The 21,909-nt window shown below is 42.6% G+C and overlaps 2 protein-coding genes across 3 annotated transcripts; both read left to right on the top strand.

Moving 5' to 3' along the window:
• The first annotated feature begins 1,374 nt into the window (after positions 1 to 1,374).
• Positions 1,375 to 11,207, top strand: LOC121545885 (isocitrate dehydrogenase [NAD] subunit gamma, mitochondrial). Of its 2 annotated transcripts, XM_041856773.2 has the most exons (13): positions 1,375 to 1,487; positions 1,967 to 2,011; positions 2,876 to 2,887; positions 3,044 to 3,141; positions 5,516 to 5,625; positions 5,816 to 5,876; positions 6,068 to 6,200; positions 6,364 to 6,497; positions 6,826 to 6,928; positions 7,152 to 7,298; positions 7,563 to 7,657; positions 9,333 to 9,393; positions 10,478 to 11,207. In XM_041856773.2, exons 1-13 carry the CDS (start codon positions 1,407 to 1,409, stop codon positions 10,577 to 10,579), a joined length of 1,182 nt encoding a protein of 393 aa, XP_041712707.2. In that variant the 5' UTR covers positions 1,375 to 1,406; the 3' UTR covers positions 10,580 to 11,207. The 2 variants fall into 2 exon arrangements, with proteins under 2 accessions (XP_041712707.2, XP_041712708.2); XM_041856774.2 differs by lacking the exon at positions 2,876 to 2,887 and having other exon boundaries at positions 1,376 to 1,487.
• A 746-nt stretch (positions 11,208 to 11,953) lies between these two features.
• Positions 11,954 to 16,616, top strand: LOC121546752 (translocon-associated protein subunit delta-like). The gene is made up of 6 exons (XM_041857991.1): positions 11,954 to 12,150; positions 14,100 to 14,218; positions 14,297 to 14,371; positions 14,515 to 14,604; positions 15,202 to 15,267; positions 15,730 to 16,616. The coding sequence occupies exons 1-6, from the start codon at positions 12,102 to 12,104 to the stop codon at positions 15,832 to 15,834; spliced, it is 504 nt and encodes a 167-aa protein (XP_041713925.1). The 5' UTR covers positions 11,954 to 12,101; the 3' UTR covers positions 15,835 to 16,616.
• Positions 16,617 to 21,909: the final 5,293 nt, after the last annotated feature.

Here is a 21,909-nt window from a genome sequence, read left to right as displayed (position 1 = left end):
CTTTCTCCAATGCTACACATTCCTTTGTCGCATGCCCTTCTGCACACCTTGGAACCTCCCTCCTACACACTGCTGCCACATGCCCATAAGTTTGACACCTGTAACGTCGTAATGTATTCGGTACATAAGCTTGTACATCACTTTGTCAGGCAAAGACTCAACTTCAAAACTCAAAAGAACAGACATTGACTTCTGTTTCCCCACTCTCGCCACCCTGTTTGCGTCGCACCAAACGACGAGCATCACAAACACCGGGAATCTTACATTTACATTTTACATTTTAGTCATTTAGCAGACGCTCTTATCCAGAGCGACTTACAGTTAGTGAGTGCATACATTTTCATACTACAAATGTTTTTACGGTTTTCCATAAAGAATCAATAATGTTGAACATAAATAAGCACAGAGCTCAACAGACCAATCATTCTGGATCCATGATTGACATAAAATAAACCATTATCAAGTCAGTGCTTTTCATTTTGAGAAATATTGGCTGAAATAACAGAAAAAGCCCTTTAGTATACAATTTGAAACCAACCTCCACAATGCATTGTGGATGACCACTGATCTACAGTATGTCAAAGTCCCCCTTCAGTTGGTCAACTTTTACATTTACTGCTACGCCAGTAATCACTCCTTTCACTGGCGCCCTTTTCTTGAGAGCGAAACAATTCTTTCCCCCATTTGTTTAACTCTGAGCGCCTTCTCCCTCTGACCAACATAAACACAAACAATTATCACTAGACCACTTCTGGTTACCCTCACCGATTCCACTATACCCATCTCGAGTATGCACAACATGGGCTCACTTATCATTCGCGCATGAATTTTTCTACGCTTCATAAAAACATGTTGACGATATGATGGGATATTATCATTCAAATGCATTACATAAACTAATACGAAGCGAGAATGGATTTGAAAAACTCAGCCTAAACCGGTCTGAAAACGGACTTTAGAAGAGCACTAGCTCTAATGTAAATTCTGGCAACATTGGTCGAGTTCGTTTTGCATGGAACAGTGCCCCGGGTGGGCAAAATGTTGTCAGTTTAGACCATTCCGTCACAGTTTCTAAACCCAGAGATGCAATATCGCAAGACTTCCGGGAATGCTTGCGGAACAGAACAAGCTGAACAGGCCGGGGTTTTGCGTTTTCAGAAGTCAATGAGAGAAGTAAAAAATTATTATTTAGTTGTTAATTTTCTCAAAATCTAAATGCACAACCTAGATTCGAGCCAACGTCTTAAGTAGTTTAACATGTTATTACTCCAACCTCGTGAAAGTGACAGACTGACACGTTTTCATTTTTGTCAAAAACAACATGCGAAACGAACTCAGCCAATCTTCTCTCTGCTGTGTGGGCACGAGCAAATGCGCGTGCATGCTATCAATCAGATTGCATCAAGATGGCCGCTTCCAGTGCAGCGCTCTCAATGTCCAAAATCATCAAACCCATTTGGTGTGGACGGTTGTCAACGACGGCAAAAGTAAGATCGTTTTTATGATTCACAGTTATGATGATAATGGAACTACATAAAACTAGGCTTGAAATAAATAGTGTTTCTAGACTAGAACACAAGGTCATATCTGGTTAGCTAGCTAGCTAGCTTCCTGGGGTGCAGTCATTACTCCAAACAGTTGCAAAACAACAGAATGTAGCGTTTCTATTGGACATATTCAGTAGGTCCTGCCCTCTTTGCTGAACCTGTTCAATAGAAACGCTAGTTTTCGTTGCAAAACGTTTGGAGTAATGATTACACCCCTGGTTAACATAAGCAGGAAGGGCATGTTAGTGTCCACAACTCTCTTCCACTGCTATCTCCTCATACATTCATACTGTACTGTTGAATGTGTATCACTGTTGGATGACAACAGGCAACTAGAAAGCCTCACAGGTCGTCAATGACCACATAATCCACAAATTGAGTTAGGTAACGCCCGGTTCTTTCCTGTTCTGTTTCCTCAGGTTTTTGGAGCCACAGTGAGCAGTCGCAGAGAGAAGTCAACAGTAGTGAGTGCCCATCTAAGAATCTGTATCAAATAGACTATCTGTGGTGTTATGAGTAGGCCTAGACCTTGTGAATGCTGTCTGGCAGAGTGTGCAGAGCTAGGCCTCTTATAGCCAAGTTTAACTCAACTCCACAATGTACATCACATCAATGGAGTTGAGCGGAGACCACTGTTGACGTACTGAACCTCTGACTTCGAATAGCTGTCAGTCGATACTTGTAAAAATGTACATTCTTAAACCCTTACCGTGTACCTATCTTGTCTTTCTTTGTTTGCTGAAATCCATACTTTTTAATAAAACTTTCCTCAAACGCAACCACTAACTGTTTCCTCGTATCGACTGACAGCGACTCGATGTAGTCGTCGCATTTCAGCTAGGCCACTTGACATTTTAGCTACATGAGTTGCCTCGTACACTTGAGTGTCAGAAATCATAAGGGTTGCTGTCAACTATGTCTATTTTAAGCATCATACTAACAATGTAGTGTAAGTTGTGTGATGTAGCTAGCCTACACAGGTATTTTACTATGACCAGAACGAGCTTCACACTGGCACTCTGTCAGACTCAAACGTTTCTGAGGGACATTCAGACGGAACTCTAGATACTTCTGCTTGGTATTGATTATTTTTGGGTTGATTTGGTGTGACAAAGCTAACTCTGCTAACTAACTCAATTGTCAGCCTCAGGCTGAGCATTTTTAACCTGATGAAGCCCCTTTTCAAATTATTTGGACCACATTGGGGAGAGGGAATCAGGGATGAGCTACCAATCTAAGGGGGGAAGGGCAACTGTTGGATTTCAGGTGCTTTGCTAATCTCTCACTGTATTGTTCCGCTTTTCCGGCCGCGTTTCTACAACTAACAGGGACAAATCATTGTAAGTACCACGTTACATCCCATCATATCATGTTACAGGCCTCCACATACCCACGTTACACATAACACACCTTATTCATACAATTGCCACACAACCACAGCATGGTAATAACTCTGACAGAACAATACACAAAGATGACAAATGTATACATTTCAGCCTCCTCCTGCGAAGTATGGTGGCAGACACACTGTAACTCTGATACCTGGAGATGGTATTGGACCAGAACTTCTCAATCACGTCAGGGAGCTCTTCAGGTCAGTCAAATGTGTATTATAACAGTCTATAACATGTTTATTAGCTGTTATTCACAGTTTATAAACGACTTATAAACACATAGCCACATATGTCCCTGGGAGCTCTTAACATCTGTTAAAGGAACAATCCACTCTAAAACAATCTTTTGGTATTTGTTTCATTTGTCCACTGTTACAGTTCCACAATGTTTTTCTTGTCAGCAATAACGTGTTTAAAATATTTAACTTTCAAAACACTCTGTCACATCATCATGATGATGCGTTTTGATCATCATGATGTGGCAAGTGACAATTTTCATTTAGAAAGGTATATATCATGAGTGGATTACCAAAATATCGTTTTTGAGTGGATTATTCCTTTTAAGTTTATTATAACTGATTATAACATTCATGACTTATAAACACCTGTACCAGTTAAACAGTTTGTATTAAATATATATTGGATTAAAGCGGTAGGGAGTGGCTACCAAGTTCCTAAAATGTTATTCACAGCTTATGAACTGCTTATAAACACATCGACATATGTCTCACATACACTACCGGTCAAATGTTTTAGAACACCTACTCATTCAAGGGTTTTTCTTAATTTTTACTATTTTCTACATTGTAGAATAATAGTGAAGACATCAAAACTATGAAATAACACATATGGAATCATGTAGTAGCCAAAAAAGTGTTAAACAAATCAAAATATATTTTATATTTGAGATTCTTCAAATAGCCACCCTTTGCCTTGATGACAGCTTTGCACACTCTTGGCATTCTCTCAACCAGCTTCATGAGGTAGTCACCTGGAATGCATTTCAATTAACAGGTGTGCCTTTTCAAAAGTTAATTTATTTGGTAAAAGACCAAGTCCATATTATGTCAAGAACAGCTCAAATAAGCGAAGAGAAAATGACAGTCCATCATTACTTTAAGACATGAAGGTCAGTCAATACGGAACATTTCAAGAACTTTGAACGTTGCAAGTGCAGTTGCAAAAACCATCAAGCGCTATGATGAAACTGGCTCTCATTAGGACCACCACAGGAATGGAAGACCCAGAGTTACCTCTGCTGCAGAGGATAAGTTCATTAGTTACCAGCCTCAGAAATTGCAGCCCAAATAAATGCTTCACAGAGTTCAAGTAACAGACACATCTCAACATCAACTGTTCAGAGGAGACTGTGTGAATCAGGCCTTCATGGTCGAATTGCTGCAAAGAAACCACTACTAAAGGACACCAATAAGAAGAAGAGACTTGCTTGGGCCAAGAAACATGAGCAATGGACATTAGACCGGTGGAAATTTGTCCTTTGGTCTTTGTGAGATGTGGTGTGGGTGAACGGATGATCTCCGCATGTGTATTTCCCACCGTAAAGCATGGAGGAGGAGGTGTTATGGTGTGGGGTGCTTTGCTGGTGACACTGTCTGTGATTTATTTATAATTCAAGGCACATTTAACCAGCATGGCTATCACAGCATTCTGCAGCGTTACGCCATCCCATCTGGTTTGGGCTTAGTGGGACTATCATTTGTTTTTCAACAGGACAATGACCCAACACACCTCAAGGCTGTGTAAGGGCTATTTGACCAAGAAGGAGAGTGATGGAGTGCTGCATCAGATGACCTGGCCTCCACAATCCCCCGACCTCAACCAAATTGAGATGGTTTGGGATGAGTCGGACCGCAGAGTGAAGGAAAAGCAGCCAACAAGTGCTCAGCGTATGTGGGAACTCCTTCAAGACTGTTGGAAAAGCATTCCAGGTGAAGCTGGCTGAGAGAATTTTTTAATTTTTATTTATTTAAATTGTTGTCCTTTAGCAGACGCTCTTATCCAGAGCGACTTACAGTTAGTGAGTGCATACATTCTTTTATTTAAATTTTTCATACTGGCCCCCCGTGGGAATCGAATCCACAACCCTGGCGTTGCAAACGCCATGCTCTACCAACTGAGCTACATCCCTGCCGGCCATTCCCTCCCCTACCCTGGACGACGCTGGGCCAATTGTGCGCCGCCCCATGGGTCTCCCGGTCGCGGCCGGCTACGACAGAGCCTGGATTCGGACCAGGATCTCTAGTGGCACAGCTAGCACTGCGATGCAGTGCCTTAGACCACTGCGCCACTCGGGAGAGAATGCCAAGAGTGTGCAAAGCTGTCATCAAGGCAAAGGGTGGCTATTTGAAGAATCTCAAATCTCAAATATATTTTTATTTGTTTAACACTTTTTTGGTTACTACATGAGTCCATATGTGTTATTTCATAGAAAATAATAAAAAATAAAGAAAAACCCTTGAATGAGTAGGTGTTCTAAAACGTTTGACCGGTAGTGTACATAGTGGTACAACCAATGAGTTGAGGTAGAATGACTGAGTCGGTTTTGTTCTATAGGTTCAGCTGTGTGCCTGTGGACTTTGAGGTAGTGAACGTCTGCTCAGCTACTGAGGATGACATCAATAATGCCATTACTGCCATCCGCCGTAATGGAGTGGCCCTCAAAGGTAGGAGAAACACTGTAGTGCTCATAGCACCATGCTCTTGTACTCTCATTGTAGGCAGGTTCCAGCTATAGGACCATTTATCCGTAACTGCAAATGTGTCACTCACTGCAACATATGATAAATTGTGTGTCTGTATTCTATAGAATGCCTATAACACTGTCACCATGTTTATGCATTTGTTTGTTTGTAGGTAACATTGAAACCCTCCACACCCTGCCTGCTTCCCACAAGTCCAGAAACAACCTCCTCCGGTAAGTACAGGTTTCTATCCAACGTTTTATTTTAAAAAGACATCTTCCTCGAGTGCTCCGTTTCGGCTTACGGGGTGCCTTTCTCTATCCCAAACGGTCCTCTCTATCCCAAACGGTCCTCTATTGCTCTGCGGCTCTCTCTGTCCAGCCTGTCAGCTTACACTGTCTCCACTCATCTCACTGCCCCCCAGTACCACTTTGGACCTGTATGCCAACGTCATGCACTGTAAGTCCCTCCCTGGAGTCCAGACTCGCCACAACAACATTGACATCATGATCATCAGGGAGAACACTGAGGGAGAGTACAGCAGTCTGGAGCATGAGGTTAGATGCACACAGATGCACAGACACACACGCAGACACGTACGCACAGACAGACACACACACACTTTTTCTCCTCTCAACTTATCCCTTTCTTTTTTCGTTCACACGCTTTGCTTTATATAACCTGCATTAACATCCCTCTCTCCTTCCCTTCCTCCTGTAGAGTGTATCAGGGGTGGTGGAGTGTCTAAAGATCATCACCCGGACTAACTCCCTGAGAATCGCTGAGTATGCCTTTAAATTGGCCCGGGAGAAAGGTCGCAAGAGGGTCACTGCCGTCCACAAGGCCAACATCATGTAAGTCAAGTCAGCCGAGGTGTAGATGTGTATTCCACCAGTTGTCTGTTCTAATGACTCACACTCTGAGCACTTTGGGGCTGCGGTCCAATTGTGTACCCTTCTCCCCGAAGTGTGCACTCGTTCACTCCACCTCATAAATTTAAAAGGGACAGAGTTGTGTAAGAAATATGGTGGTAACTGTACCCGCCCCCTAGCCCATGTGTACACTATTCCAATGCTTTGAAAAGCACGAGGTGGAGTGAACAAGTCAAGTGGACACTTCAAGAAGAAGGGTAGAGTGTCAGAATGCAACCAAGGGGTTGAACGTCCCTTCTCCCCTTCACAGGAAGCTGGGAGATGGTCTGTTTCTGCAGTGCTGTAGAGAGGTGGCTGCTGGGTACCCTGACATTGCCTTTGACGCCATGATAGTCGACAACACCACCATGCAGGTATGAACATCAATGCTATCTTTATTATACAGGCACACCAGAACGTTTTTACCTGGTCCCAGATCTGTTTGTGCTGTCCCGCCAACTCATATGGCCGTTGATATTGCCATGAATTGGCACTTGGCAAGATGGTACAAACAGATCTGGGACCAGGCTAAGAAAGTTTTGTCCATGTTACTCATGCTTATTAGTGTTGTTTACCCATTCCCCTCTGGTTCCCTAGCTGGTGTCCAAGCCCCAGCAGTTTGACGTGATGGTGATGCCCAACCTGTATGGTAACGTGGTCAGCAACGTGTGTGCCGGCCTGGTGGGAGGGCCAGGGCTGGTGCCGGGGGCTAACTACGGCCGCGACTATGCTGTCTTCGAAACGGTCAGTCCAATGGGCACCTGTAATGTCTGCAACTTTGAAAATGTAATATGATGCTCCTACAGTGGTTTGAGACGCACCTACAACATACAATGTTTAGCTCCCATTGGGATCTTAGTCCAATTTAAATAGGGCTTAGCATTTGTAAATTGAGGAGTGAATGCTGGACTTAAACAGTGGTCAGTTGACGTGGCCAGGTATATCAATGATCTCTCGATATGTTCGCTCTCTGTCTCTCTCTGTGTCTTTTCTCTATGTAACTCTCAGGCCACCAGAAACACAGGGAAGAGTATTGCTGACAGGAACATTGCTAACCCCACTGCCATGCTACTGGCCAGCTGCATGATGCTGGACCACCTCAAGTAAGTTCACCTTGCCTCGTCTAATGAAGGGGCTGTTTCTAAACCATGACAATGTGTACAGTGAAGGAAAAAAGTATTTGATCCCCTGCTGATTTTGTACGTTTGCCCACTGACAAAGAAATGATCAGTCTATAATTTTAATGGTAGGTTTATTTGAACAGTGAGAGACAGAATAACAACAAAATAGTCCAGAAAAACGCATGTCAAAAATGTTATAAATTGATTTGCATTTTAATGAGGGAACTGAGATTAGGAGCACACGCTTAAAGGGAGTGCTCCTAATCTCAGCTTGTTACCTGTATAAAAGACACCTGTCCACAGAAGCAATCAATCAGATTCCAAACGCTCCACCATGGCCAAGACAAAAGAGCTCTCCAAAGATGTCAGGGACAAGATTGTAGACCTACACAAGGCTGGAATGGGCTACAAGACCATCGCCAAGCAGCTTGTTGAGAAGGTGACAACAGTTGGTGCGATTATTCGCAAATGGAAGAAACACAAAATACTGTCAATCTCCCTCGGCCTGGGGCTCCATGCAAGATCTCACCTTGTGGAGTTGCAATGGTCATGAGAACGGTGAGGAATCAGCCCAGAACTACACGGGAGGATCTTGTCAATGATCTCAAGGCAGCTGGGACCATAGTCACCAAGAAAACAATTGGTAACACACTATGCCGTGAAGGACTGAAATCCTGCAGCGCCCGCAAGGTCCCCCTGCTCAAGAAAGCACATATACAGGGCCGTCTGAAGTTTGCCAATGAACATCCTGAATGATTCAGAGGAGAACTGGGTGAAAGTGTTGTGGTCAGATGAGACCAAAATCGAGCTCTTTGGCATCAACTCAACTCGCCGTGTTTGGAGGAGGAGGAATGCTGCCTATGACCCCAAGAACACTATCCCCCACCGTCAAACATGGAGGTGGAAACATTATGCTTTGGGGGGTGTTTTTCTGCTAAGGGGACAGGACAACTTCACCGCATCAAAGGGGACGATGGACGGGGCCATGTACTGTCAAATCTTGGGTGAGAACCTCCTTCCCTCAGCCAGGGCATTGAAAATGGGTCGTGGATGGATATTCCAGCATGACAATGACCCAAAACACACGGCCAAGGCAACAAAGGAGTGGCTCAAGAAGAAGCACATTAAGGTCCTGGAGTGGCCTAGCCAGTCTCCAGACCTTAATCCCATAGAAAATCTGTGGAGGGAGCTGAAGGTTCGAGTTGCCAAACGTCAGCCTCGAAACCTTAATGACTTGGAGAAGATCTGCACAGAGGAGTAGGACAAAATCCCTCCTAAGATGTGTGTAAACCTGGTGGCCAACTACAAGAAACGTCTGACCTCTGTGATTGCCAACAAGGGTTTTGCCACCAAGTACTAAGTCGTGTTTTGCAGAGGGGTCAAATACTTATTTCCCTCATTAAAATGCAAATCAATTTATAACATTTTTTACATGCGTTTTTCTGGATTTCTTTGTTGTTATTCTGTCTCTCACTGTTCAAATAAACCTACCATTAAAATTATAGACTTATCATGTCTTTGTCAGTGGGCAAACGTACAAAATCAGCAGGGGATCAAATACTTTTTTCCCTCACTATGTATTATCTGCGCTGCAGTCGACTTGTTGAACAGAACAGATGACGTGAAAGTCAATTCATTGTACTTCTGTGTGTCTTAGGCTCCATGATTATGCCTCTATGATCAGGAATGCAGTCCTGACGACCATGAACGAGACTCAGGTAAGTCAAGTTCTCTCACCTCATTGTACAATACACTCACCAGGGGTGTATTCACTAAGAAACCCAACAGAACCAAACGGAAGCAAAGGAAAGCAAGCAAGCAAACGGAATGAAACAGGGAGGGACCTAACTGAATTTGTCGTTGCGAAACGTTTTCTGTTTGGAGTAAACGGTTTGTGTTGCAAAAGTTTTGCAACTGTTTGCTACGATCTAATGAATACACCTCTGCTCAATACTCTCACCTCACTGCACACCTATCACGCTACTCAATACTCTCACCTGACTTAACACGTCACTGCTCTATATATACACACACCTTACTGCCGACTTACCTCCTGAGGGTCTGGCCAGTTATCAACGGAGCGCATGCAAATAAAGAGCTATTCACATTTATTCTATTTTTTGAAAGTATTTTAATTGTCTGCTATTATAGCTAGAAATGTATCAAATTCCTCCTTGACACTCTGGGCCAGGGGTAGGCAACTAGATTCAGCCGCGGTCCGTTAATTGTCGGAGCGGATGGTCAGGGGGCCAGAACATAATTATAATTATTTGTACACTGCAAATTGACCACAGCAAAATAAAAATCACTCACTTGGCCTGGCACAGGTTTGGCAACAGGCTGCCCGTGGGCCAAAACCGTCCCGCGGGCAGCCTGTTGCCGACCCCTGCTCTAGGCCAACCTGTCCAACCTGTAATCTAATGTATGCTGCTCTATTGAGCCTCTTCGTCTTCATAATTTTTTGCCATTGTAACCACTGATTTATTATCAGTATAGAATCCCTCTGAGGAGGGTGTGATTTGATAGTACTTCTGGGGCCTGTACAGGGGAGAGCAATGTTACAGAATTTTCAGAAATAAATGTATTGTGTAGAATAGAAATGATTGTCTGTCACAGAGAATATGGAATGGTGTTCGCTTTATTTGCTATATGTATATTGTTTCTTTGAGTAGAATGTGATTTGTGACATGTTATATTTCTGTTATCCTGCAGTTGCACACAGCTGAGGGGATATAATGGCAATGTTGACAGTTGTCTTACATAGCATCTGCCTATTATAATAATAATATTATTCTCCTGCAGTTGCACACAGCTGACATCGGGGGGCAGGGCACCACCTCTGAGGTGGTCCAGGCTATCATGAGGAACATCCAGAGCAAGGGGCCTCTCACCAGCGAGCTCTGAACACACACACATACACACACACACACACACACACATTGTGGATGTGTCTCGTATGTTTAAAATGGCTGTAATGTACTGTATGTGTGTGCTGAGTAAGTGGGGGTGTGTTTGTGCATGTTTGTTTCTATAGTGATGCTCCTCTGTGTTGTTGACGTGTGAGAGCGGTTCAGTCCTGTCTTTAAACACACACACACACACACATACCTTTCAGACTAGCAGTGTATTCATCAGTTATCTTCTCCTTTGCACACTTTTCATTCATGTCTATAATAGCATGCTGTAGTGAAGAAGTAAAAGCAAGGATCTATCTCTTAGGTTTAACCCCAGGACATGATAGCTACTCTCTGCTAGGTGTATCCTACAACCCAGTACATGATAGCTAGATTGCAACACCTTCAGCTCCACCTGGAGAAATTGGCTTTGTTTGATTGTATTTAAGCAACTGTTCTTAGGTACATTTGTCACTCAAATATCTATATACTGTCTCTTATTAATGTACAGTGGTTGAAATCTAGAGGGAACAAAGCACGTTTACCTGCTAAATCAAATGGGTTTGTTTTGGTTTCATATACTGTGGCTGTATGTATGAAATTAATATTATCGATTAAAATAAGGTTATCTAAGCCTACTTTTGTTGGGTAATACTTTGTTTTCAGGATCCAACACATTTCTTGGTCAATTTCAGTGCAATACAAGCTGCAACGAGGGAACAGTATTGGCTTCAGAGCAGGCAACTTTAAGGGGTGCATCCCAAATGGCCCCCTATTCATTTTATGGTGCACAACTTTTAAACAGGGCCACAGGGCTCTGGTCAAAAGTAGTGCACTATATAGGGAATAGGGTCCATGGGTCCTGGTCAAAAGTAATGCACTATATAGGGTTCCATTCGGGACGGAACCAGGCTGTTATTTTGGAACTAGTAGGAATACCTGTATACACAAAATATGAATTATGAAAGGTAGGGTGCAAATACTGCTTGTCAGTAGAAGTATGATTTAGGTTATGATTAGGAATTACTGAAATACGCAAAGGATGGTTAGTCAAACAGGAATGGGATTTTATTTAATCCAATTTGGATGTGATAAACAACCCCCTCTTTCTTTAGAAACATGCTTAGGCTATGTTACCTGGAATGAAATAACCTCAGAAATGCGTATATGATATTGTTACATCCATATTTGAATGGGACTTTTAAGTTGAATATACTTTTACCACCATTAAGTATTTTTTTGTCTTCGTATTTACTTAAGTGAAACACCGTGAAATGTGCAGGATTTTATTCTAAATGGCCTACAAAATACATTTCATACAGTCTCAGTAAGAGGTGACGTGTCAACACAGCCACGTTCCCATAGTGCATTGCGCTGATACGGTACACGTCATTGCAGCTCAACGGTCTGAAATCTGGAGGTATACTTTTTGACATTGGTTCCTTTTTGAAGGAAGACGTGTCTGAAACAACTGCTGAAATAACTAGCTGCAAAATTCTTTCTCGTGTTAAAGACATTTTGATAAATCAATCATGATGATCAGAATAGCCGCGTTTATTGCTCTTGTCTGCCTGTGCACAGGTAAGTCATTTCAGAGAGATAGCTACAGTAACTAGCTAGCGTCAAGGAAATGTACAGTGCATTCGGAAAGTATTCAGACCCTTTGACTCTTTCCACGTTATTACATTACAGCCTTATTCTAAAATGGATGAAATTATTTTTTCCCCGCAATCTACACACAATAGTCCATAATGACAAAGCAAAAACTGTTTTTTAGAAATGTTTGCAAATGTGTATATATATCTCACATTTACATAAGTATTCAGACCCTTTACTCAGTACTTTATTGAAGCACCTTTGGCAGCGATTACAGCCTCGAGTCTTCTTGGGTATTACGCTACAAGCTTGGCACACCTGTACTTGGAGTTTCTCCCATTCTTCTCTGCAGATCCTCTCATGCTCTGTCAGGTTGGATGGGGAGTGTCTTGTCGCTGCACAGCTATTTTCAGGTCTCTCCAGAGATGTTAGATCGGGTTCCAGTCCGGGCTCTGGCTGGCCCACTCAAGGATATTCAGAGACTTGTTCCGAAGCCACTCCTGTGTTGTCTTGGCTGTGTGCTTAGTGTCGTTGTCCTGTTGGAAGGTGAACCTTTGCCCCAGTCTGAGGTCCTGAGCGCTCTGGAGCAGGTTTTCATCAAGGATCTCTGTACTTTGCTCCGTTCATCTTTCCCTCGATCCAAAAACAGCTGCCACTACCATGCTTCACCGTAGGGATGGTGCCAGGTTTCCTCCAGACGTGAGGCTTGGCATTCAGGCCAAATGGTTAAATCTTGGTTTCATCAGACCATATAATCTTGTTTCTCATGGTCTGAGAATCCTTTAGGTGCCTTTTGGCAAACTCCAAGTGGGCTGTCGTGTGCCTTTTTACTGAGGAGTGGTTTCCGTCTGGCCACTCTACCATAAAGGCCTGATTGGTGGAGTGCTGCAGAGATGGTTGTCCTTCTGGAAGGTTCTCCCATCTCCACAGAGGAACTCTGGAGCTCTGTCAGAGTGACCATCGGGTTCTTGGTCACCTCCCTGACCAAGGCCCTTCTCCCTGGATTGATCAGTTTGGCCGGGCGGCCAGCTCTAGGAAGAGTCTTGGTTGTTCCAAACTTCTTCCATTTAAGGATGATTGAGGCCACTGTGTTCTTGGGGACCTTCAATGCTGCAGAACACTTCCCCAGATCTGTGCCTCGACACAATCCTGTCTCGGAGCTCTACGGACAATTCCTTCGACCTCATGGCTTGGTTTTTGCTCTGACATGCACTGTCAAATGTGGGACCTTATATAGACAGGTGTGTCTTTCCAAATCATGTCCAATCAATTGAATTTAGCACAGGTGGACTCCAATCAAGTTGTAGAAACATCTCAAGGATGATCAATAGAAACAGGATGCACCTGAGCTCAACTTCGAGTCTCATAACAAAGGGTCTGAATACTTATGTAAATAAGGTATTTTTGTTTTTCTAAAAACCAGTTTTCGCTTTGTCATTATGGGGTATTGTGTGTAGGTTGATGAGGGAAAAAATTAATTTAATCAATTTTAGAATAAGGCTGTAACGTAACAAAATGTGGAAAAGGGAAGTGGTCTGAATACTTTCAGAATGCACTGTATTAGCTGGCTAGCATCAGTAGCTAGCTAAATGATAAGAGTTTGCTAGTTAACTAGCTATTTATAAGTAATGTCTTCATATTTAACCATGAAACTATACATCTAGTAAAGACATTTTAGCTATGTATTTGGATAGCTGGATAAGAAGGTGAATGTTAGCTAACTAGATGGATAGCTAGGTGGCTAGCTACAGTAGCCATTACATTTCAACACAATTTTGCAGATTTTATCAATCTGCTCCACCAGATAGTTGGCTAGCTAGATCAATTATTTTGTTATGCACAAGCTAGGCTCTCCGATTAGAAATTAACACTACCTTCGCATTAAGTTAGCTAGCAAAGACTTTGCTTGATATGTCATTTCTGCCAATGTTTAGGTGAGAGCTGTTCAGACCCTGTGATTACCCCCTCTGCCTACACCACCTCTGATGCCGTCATCTCCTCTGAGTCTGTCTTTATCGTGGAGCTCAGCCTGGCCTGCGCCAATGGAGCCCAGGTACTGTAGTTTGACACGACAGACAGACACACCTCTCTCTTTCTCATCACGCTCTAAATGTGTAATTTCCTTCAACAGAGTGTGGCTCTGTATGCTGACGTCAATGGCAGACAGTTCCCTGTGACCAGAGGCCAGGATGTTGGCAAGTACCAGGTAAGAGATGGCTCTGGTCTGATGTGGACATATACTATGGATGTCCAATATACACTTATCAAGAGTCACTTGAGCCTCTGTGCATGCTGTGTGTTTGACTTAGTTTGTCATGTCTTCACTCTGTCTCTCTCTGTGTTTCTCAGGTGTCCTGGAGCATGCCCCACAAACAGGCTAGCTCTGGTACATACCAGGTCAAATTCTTCGATGAGGAGTCCTATAGCTCTTTGCGCAAGGTAGGTGCATCATTCCTATTCATCTGGCTATGAGTATAACTGGGGACTTTTGCCGCGTTCAAGACAACTCGGAACTCTGAAATCTCTGACTTGGAAACTCATAGAAAGATGAGGTCTGAGTTTCCTGCTTGGAAAGTATCAGAATCAATGAATAGGAAGCTCTACGGCAAAACATTTTAGCACATTTTTACTCTGAGGTTCCTAATTGTCTTGAACGCGGCATCACTCACACTTGGCAAGATAATCAGCGACCTAGCTACCAGTAATTTTAAATGGAAGGAGGAGACACAGCGGCTTAATGGTTGGCGACTAGACAGCAAGGGACCTGAGTTGAACGTTTCCCAAGTTCATGCACATTTCTGTGACGTGACTGCGCGACAGCCAATCGGAAGAAGGCAGCTCTTGCTAGCAAGCTTTGACATTGGCTAAAAACAACTGCGGTCATGCATGCTGTTTGAAAGATACAACCACCAGGGGAGATCTCAATGACTTGATTATCTCTGCAAGTGTGAGTCCAGAGTAAAATGTTTGTGCATACTGTCAGAAATGGCCTATAGCCTTATGCAAGTGTGTGTGTATTTGTTTGTTTGTTTTTAGGCCCAGAGGAACAATGAAGATAGTGACTCCATCCAGCCTCTCTTCTCTGTCAATGTGGATCACAGGGTGAGTCAGCATAGACAGAATAACAAATTAATACTTGATGAAAGACACTCATGTCTATAGTACACACATTACACTTGGAAAATGGAGACGTCACAAACGGCAGAAGAGTAAACATTACTGAAGGCATCTTGCCGTTTTTGGAGACAGTGTTGTCTTTGGGAGCAAAAAGCAGTGGGCCGCAAACTTACGGTAAATACGTGAATTGTTTCCACAGTTAGCAAAGATGTTTATCTAGCTAGCAAATGTTATTTACAGTTACACAAAGCTCAGACACGTTTTTGCTACCTAAAGTAGCTCTGCTGTGTCTCCAAAAAAGACTAGGTGTCTCCAGTTGTTTACATTTATCAATTGTGATGCACCTTCCATGTGTTTTCACACATGATGGAACTCTCGTATCTAGTGTTTTTCATTCTCATCTGAGATTCCTTCCTAACTGGTGCTGCGTTGTCTTGTTGTTTATAGGGTGCATGGAACGGCCCGTGGGTGCCTACTGAGGTTATGGCTGCTCTCATCGGCATCCTGGTCTACTACCTGGCCTTCAACGCTAAGAGCACCATCCAGGCATAAAGGACTGCAAGTCCCACAGTTCTCTGCAACTGGATCTCTAAAAGACTGTTGAACTCTGGTGTGACTTTTCTACCAATCCAACATCAACATACCTGTGGCAGAACAACAGTATGCCACCATCCATTTGGAGATGCGAAACTAGAACTAATTGTTTTGTCATTCTTATTTTTTTATTTTAAAGCAGGAGAAGACATTGCATTTTGTCAAATTGTGGTAAAAAAAATTGCACACCTCAATCGAACCCGATGTACCCCACTAACTGAATTGAGCACAGTCATTTTGTGTTCAAAAGCAAACCAAGGTCCTGAAAGTTAAAGGACTGTTTCTATAGACCATCGCTGACTTCCTTCCACAGCCTCATGCTTATTGTTTACCTACCGGTGGACTTGGCCTCAGAGAGAATATCTGTCCATCATTCTGTGGTCTTTCTTGCGAAGGACCTTTGTATTGGTACTGATACTACACACTCTAAAATGGCTGGTTCTGTATGTACGAGAGTCTGAGTAGGAGTGCTGATCTAAGGTCAGTTCCCCCATGTCTTATTCCTTATGATCTGAATAGCAATACTGATCCTAGATCAGCACTCATACGCAGAGACACTTTGTGAATACGGACTCTGATGTTTAAGAGTCTGACGCCCCTGTGGACTTGGCAGTTGCTGACTGGCTGTGTCTTATCTACAGTACATGGAACTGTTGCACTGGCTGGCTGAAGAGGCCAAATATTTCAGGATTGGTGATTATTTGTGCTTGCTAGTCAAATTAATAAATGGTTTGATTTTCTCCTACTGTGTCTCAATTATGCTGCACACATCTACATCTAGGGGCAAAACATTATCCAAGGCCACACTACAATGCGTCAAATAGAAATTAGTTACTGCTTGAGTATGAAGTAGAGCAGGGATCCCTGGCTACATTGAGCTGAGGGACAATTTTTTTCTTGAGCAGATGGTCGAGGAGCCGGGTCATAATTATATATAATTCATAAGCTGCAAATTGACCGCAAGAAGCCCAAACAAATATAATAATAAATAAAAAATGTATGTGCTTTTCAAAACCCCAAAGTTCTAAATATAAGTACTATATACTAATATAGTATTTGACAAACGTTCAAACCTTGATTACATTGGAATATGATCACGTCTATTTATTTGTGGGGATACTTGGGAACAGATTTCCTAAATTAAAATCACTTTGAGCTGATTTTCTGATGATTTTACCAAAAAAATTCTGCCCAATGAAAATTACCATGTTTTGTTCAGAAAACTTGCAGGGCCAAGTAAAATCCCACGATCTGCCTGTTGAAGACCCCTGAAGTAGAGCATGACCTTGGTGGTTAGGATATTGAGCGATGTGTTGCCTGCTACATTACATAGGATGCCTGTTAAACTGTATAGGCTTTTATCATAGCTATGTCCCAAATGGCACTATAGGGCTCTGCTCAAAAGTATTGCACTGCACTATATACTGCACTATATACTGCACTATATACTGCACTATATACTGACAAAATAATGGAAACACTTGAGTAAATGAGGGATACAAATATATATTGAAAGCAGGGGCTTCCACATGTGTGGTTCCTCAGTTAATTAATCAGTTAACATCCCATAATGCTTAGGGTGTTGAATAAAAATGCTGGGCAGGCCATTATTTTGGCTACCATGTCTATGCCCCCATAGGATGGCAAAGCCCCCATCCACAGGGCACGAGTGGTCACTGAATGGTTTGATGAACATGAAAACGATGTAAACCAGATCTCAACCCAATTGAACACTTATGGGAGATACTGGAGCGGAGCCTGAGACAGCGTTTTCCATCAACAAAACACCAAAGGATGGAATTTCTCGTGGAAGAATGGTGTTGCATCCCTCCAATAGAGTTCTAGACACATGTAGAATCTATGCCAAGGTGCATTGAAGCTGATCTGGCTCGTGGTGGCCCAACGCCCTATTAAATACACTTTATGTTGGTGTTTCCTTTATTTTGGCAGTTACCTGTAGGTAATAAGGTGTGCCATATATATACCGTATATGCCCCTTGACTCAACACCATCTCTTCAATGTCCCCACAAATTCTGGAAAGAAATTCTCATGAATAGTTTTTCCATAATGATATCTTCTTTAGCAACCTATTCTTCTTTATACTCAGCATCTCCTCTCACGTTTGTGTGGTATTATGTGGTAAACATTTCCATAAATCCCTGCATCATCTAGCCCTCCTATTGCTGTAAACAGGGTCACATGCATGCCTATAAGGAGGCCGAAAACCATGGGTGTGTCCCAAAAGGTATTTATGTCCTATATAGTGCACTATCTGGTCAAAAATAGAGTGTTGTTTAGGATACAACCCCTTTCATGGATTTTTGTATTGTGGGGGAATGATCAGGGGGTAGGAAAAACTGTCACACCATTGTATACCTTGATAGTGGAGGAGAGAGCATGCTCTACATTTCAAGACTGGCTGAGGAAGGAGTCTGATTTTAAGTGGCTGTTGCAATCTGGATCTCTCTTTCTCTCTCTCTCTCTCTCTCTCTCTCTCTCTCTCTCTCTCTCTCTCTCTCTCTCTCTACTGTCAAATCTAGCAGGCTTGTTTGTTCTCAACTGTCTTCTAGAAAGTCGTAGTTATTTTAGGTCAACATTTAAGTGGAGGCTGTTGAGGGGAGGACGGCTCATAGTAATGGCTGGAATGGAGTCAATGGAATAGTATCATACACATCAAAGACGTGGTTTCCATGCAGTTGATACCACTCCATTGACTCCATTCCAGCCATTATTATGAGCCGTCCTCCCCTCAGCAGCCTCCACTGATTTACTGTATTTACTGGACAGTGTGTGGCAGCTATGTGCTGCATGTCTGTGGTTCACTACCATCATAATTGAACAGTGTTGCTACATACCCTCCCACTCTCTCCAGCTGAAACACCATCACCTTATAGGTTGGTCTGCGGATTACTTGTAAATGAAACCCTCATTTTGTATCACTACTTTGTGTGTTATCTTTTATGCTACTCATATGCCTCTATGTCTGGTCTCTATACAGTAGCATTGTCTAGTCTAGGCTTATCGAATAGCCGGCAGGGATGTAGCTCAGTTGATAGAGCATGGTGTTTGCAACGCCAGGGTTGTGGGTTCAATTCCCACAGGGGGTATGAAAAAAATAAATAATGTAAGTCGCTCTGGATAAGAGTGTCTGCTAAATGACGTAAATGTAAATGTTATGAGAACACAGTAACTGTAACTCCATCTGTCTATCTAAGCGAATAAGGTCAACTCTCTGTACTTAGTCCAGGTAACACGATATACTGTACACTCTCCTGTATACCTAAACAATGTACAAAGTACACGTGAGCTTTCTCATATGTCTATCTTTTCTTTAACAACACAATAGTTCAGAAACATCCTCTTCTGGAGTAATTCTGAAATAACACGTGGTGTGTGTGTGCGGGCGTGCGTGTTTGTGTGCATGCCTCCGTGCACATGCATGTGTGTGAGACAGTATGTATGAAAGACACTCCCAAATCACCAAGCTTGTTCCTGTGCTATGGTGTGACTGGGAAGGGAAACGACAAAGCCTGATGCATACATATTGACATGGCTAACCCTTCCTTTCTTCCTCCCTGCTCTCTATCTAATGCTCCTCGGCTGCATTGCTAGGTCCTCTTGGACCAACATCATCTACCTATAGTCATTGTCCAGAATGGCACCATATTCCCTATTTAGTGCACTACTTTTGACCAGATCCATATGGGCCCTGGTCAAAAGTAGTGCAGTATATAGGGAATAGAAGTGCCTTATATTGTGAATGGGGTTACATTTGGGACTCACACCTTTTTTATTTTACATTTATTTAACTAGGCAAGTCAGTTAAGAACAAATTCTTCTTTACAATGACGGCCTACACCGGCCAAACCCGGACCAATTGTGCGCCGCCCTATGGGACTCCCAATCACGGCCGGTTGTAATGACGCCTCAAGCACTGAGATGCAGTGCCTTAGACCACTGCGCCACTCGGGAGCCCTTGGACTAATAGCACCCATATTTGTCCTCAGGAGTCAGTCAAACTACAGTACAGTATATCAAGAGGTCACTTTAACATGTCAGCAACCCAGTGGGAACAGTTGGTTGAAATAACGTCATTACTGGTTGAAATATGGTTAAAATTATGTCATTACAACCATGGGCGCCTGACTTTCAGGTGCAGAAGGTGAGTTTAATAATGATAAACAAAACATGAGCCACATACAGAACGTGAATAAAAACAATACTACCTAGTGACTGATGGCTACTGGGAGAGTAATCAAGGAAATAATGATGTCCAGGTGTGCGTAATGATGGTTGCCAGGGCCGGTGGTTAGTAGACCCGCGACGTCGAGCGGCGGAGCTGGGGAGTGGGAGTAGGCGTGACATGGGGAGGAAAACATTTTCACAGATTTAATAATGTAATATTAGGCCTACTGATTATTTCTAACTATCTTGCGAGCTACTCATTGACAGCCCGCAACCTACCGGACATGCAGTTTTCTGTTAAGGTGCAACCTTTAGTAGGCTGATGGAAGGCTACTCAGAGTCTGCACTACAGAAAAGCTAAAATAAAGGATGTTTTATTATCACATACAACAGATAAGTACAGCGAAATGTATTGTTTTACAGTGTCAGCCATAGTAGTATGGTGCCCCTAGAGCGAATTAGGGTTAAGTGCCTTGCTCAAGGGCACTTCGACAGATTTTACTTCTTGTCGGCTCAGGTATTTGAACCAGCTAACTTGCGGTTAATGATCCAACCCTCTAACCGCTAGGCTGCCCGCAAATCTCTCGTTGTCAGATTCTCGTGGACAGATAAAGAGGAAATAACAAACTTTCGCGACAGAATTTAACTTCTGCATAACCGAGATTACAGATAAACCTAATCAGACATGCCCGTGCACGTCATGATTCTTACAGGCAAAGTGAAATTATACAATTAATTTGCTCGTGGTGCATGCAGTTCAAATCATATGTAAACACCATTGGACCAACACCATCGGACATGAAACAATAATAATATAATATAATATGCCATTTAGCAGACGCTTTTATCCAAAGCGACTTACAGTCATGCGTGCATACATTTTTGTGTATGGGTGGTCCCGGGGATCGAACCCACTACCTTGGCGTTACAAGCGCCGTGCTCTACCAGCTGAGCTACAGAGGACCACACATATACAAATGTAACAACAGCACAACAAAATAGATAAACAATTTTCTTTTGCAGGTGCCTTTTCATTTTACACACCAGTGGTACAACTAGTGCTTTCTAACTGTACTGAACCAAAACAGCGCGCCAGAGCGAAGCAAAACTTTAGAGTGGTCGACAACCATTCATCTTGAGGCAATGGGGGGGAGGGGTGAGTGCAAAGTAGCCTACAATCTGTTCATTATTATATAATATTTAAAATGGACATCTATTTTAATACAGACTAGCTCAAAACATTACTAATCATTGAAAATGGCAAATTACCCAATGGATCATGACACATTTCTAGTAAAAAAGCATAAGTTTGCATCCTTTGAAAGTGGGATTGCAATTGCTCTGTTTGCTCCATTGCTCAGGCGCCTATGATTACAACATGTTTACAAGCAGAACTGGTTTGAAATATGGTTGAAATTGTGTCATTACAAATCTGCAGGTTTAGAGTACATGCACATTTTGTTTTGTTTCTTTCTTAGTTTATATTAATACAGTACTTGCGTGAGGCTAGATGTGTTGATCAATTGATCAATTGAGTTATTATTTTTCTTCATGAAAATTAAAGCCTACCTAGACAAATATTGTGTGGTTATAATTTCTTCACATGATTGAGAGACTAAACAGAAGGGGGAAAACATAGTAGCCCATGACTGGGTATTAACATCACTTCACTGCACTGATAGTTGTTGAAAATTAAAATCCAATCTCTGGTTCAGTGTTTGAGTAGGTTACTGTACTGTAGTAGTGGGTCTGTGTGATGTCAGGCACATATATTTATTTACATCAATGAGAGATAATGATAGAGAAACAGAGTGAGAAATAAATGGAAAAAACATACAGTAGCTACA

The sequence above is a fragment of the Coregonus clupeaformis genome, chromosome 30, assembly GCF_020615455.1.
Source record: "Coregonus clupeaformis isolate EN_2021a chromosome 30, ASM2061545v1, whole genome shotgun sequence".
Classification (NCBI taxonomy): Eukaryota; Metazoa; Chordata; class Actinopteri; order Salmoniformes; family Salmonidae; genus Coregonus; species Coregonus clupeaformis.
Note: the sequence above shows the minus strand (reverse complement) of the source record. Positions and strands in the feature narration are given on the sequence as shown.

What these genes read in the sequence shown, in the direction of transcription:
- LOC121545885 (XM_041856773.2), top strand. Translation starts at nt 1,407, where the DNA reads ATGGCCGCTTCCAGTGCAGCGCTCTCAATGTCCAAAATCATCAAACCC. An exon ending in GGTTGTCAACGACGGCAAAA is followed by an intron (nt 1,488 to 1,966) that starts GTAAGATCGTTT and finishes CTGTTTCCTCAG; the next exon opens with GTTTTTGGAGCCACAGTGAG. An exon ending in GTCCACAAGGCCAACATCAT is followed by an intron (nt 6,498 to 6,825) that starts GTAAGTCAAGTC and finishes TCCCCTTCACAG; the next exon opens with GAAGCTGGGAGATGGTCTGT.
- LOC121546752 (XM_041857991.1), top strand. Translation starts at nt 12,102, where the DNA reads ATGATGATCAGAATAGCCGCGTTTATTGCTCTTGTCTGCCTGTGCACA. An exon ending in TCTTGTCTGCCTGTGCACAG is followed by an intron (nt 12,151 to 14,099) that starts GTAAGTCATTTC and finishes GCCAATGTTTAG; the next exon opens with GTGAGAGCTGTTCAGACCCT. An exon ending in AGGATGTTGGCAAGTACCAG is followed by an intron (nt 14,372 to 14,514) that starts GTAAGAGATGGC and finishes TGTGTTTCTCAG; the next exon opens with GTGTCCTGGAGCATGCCCCA.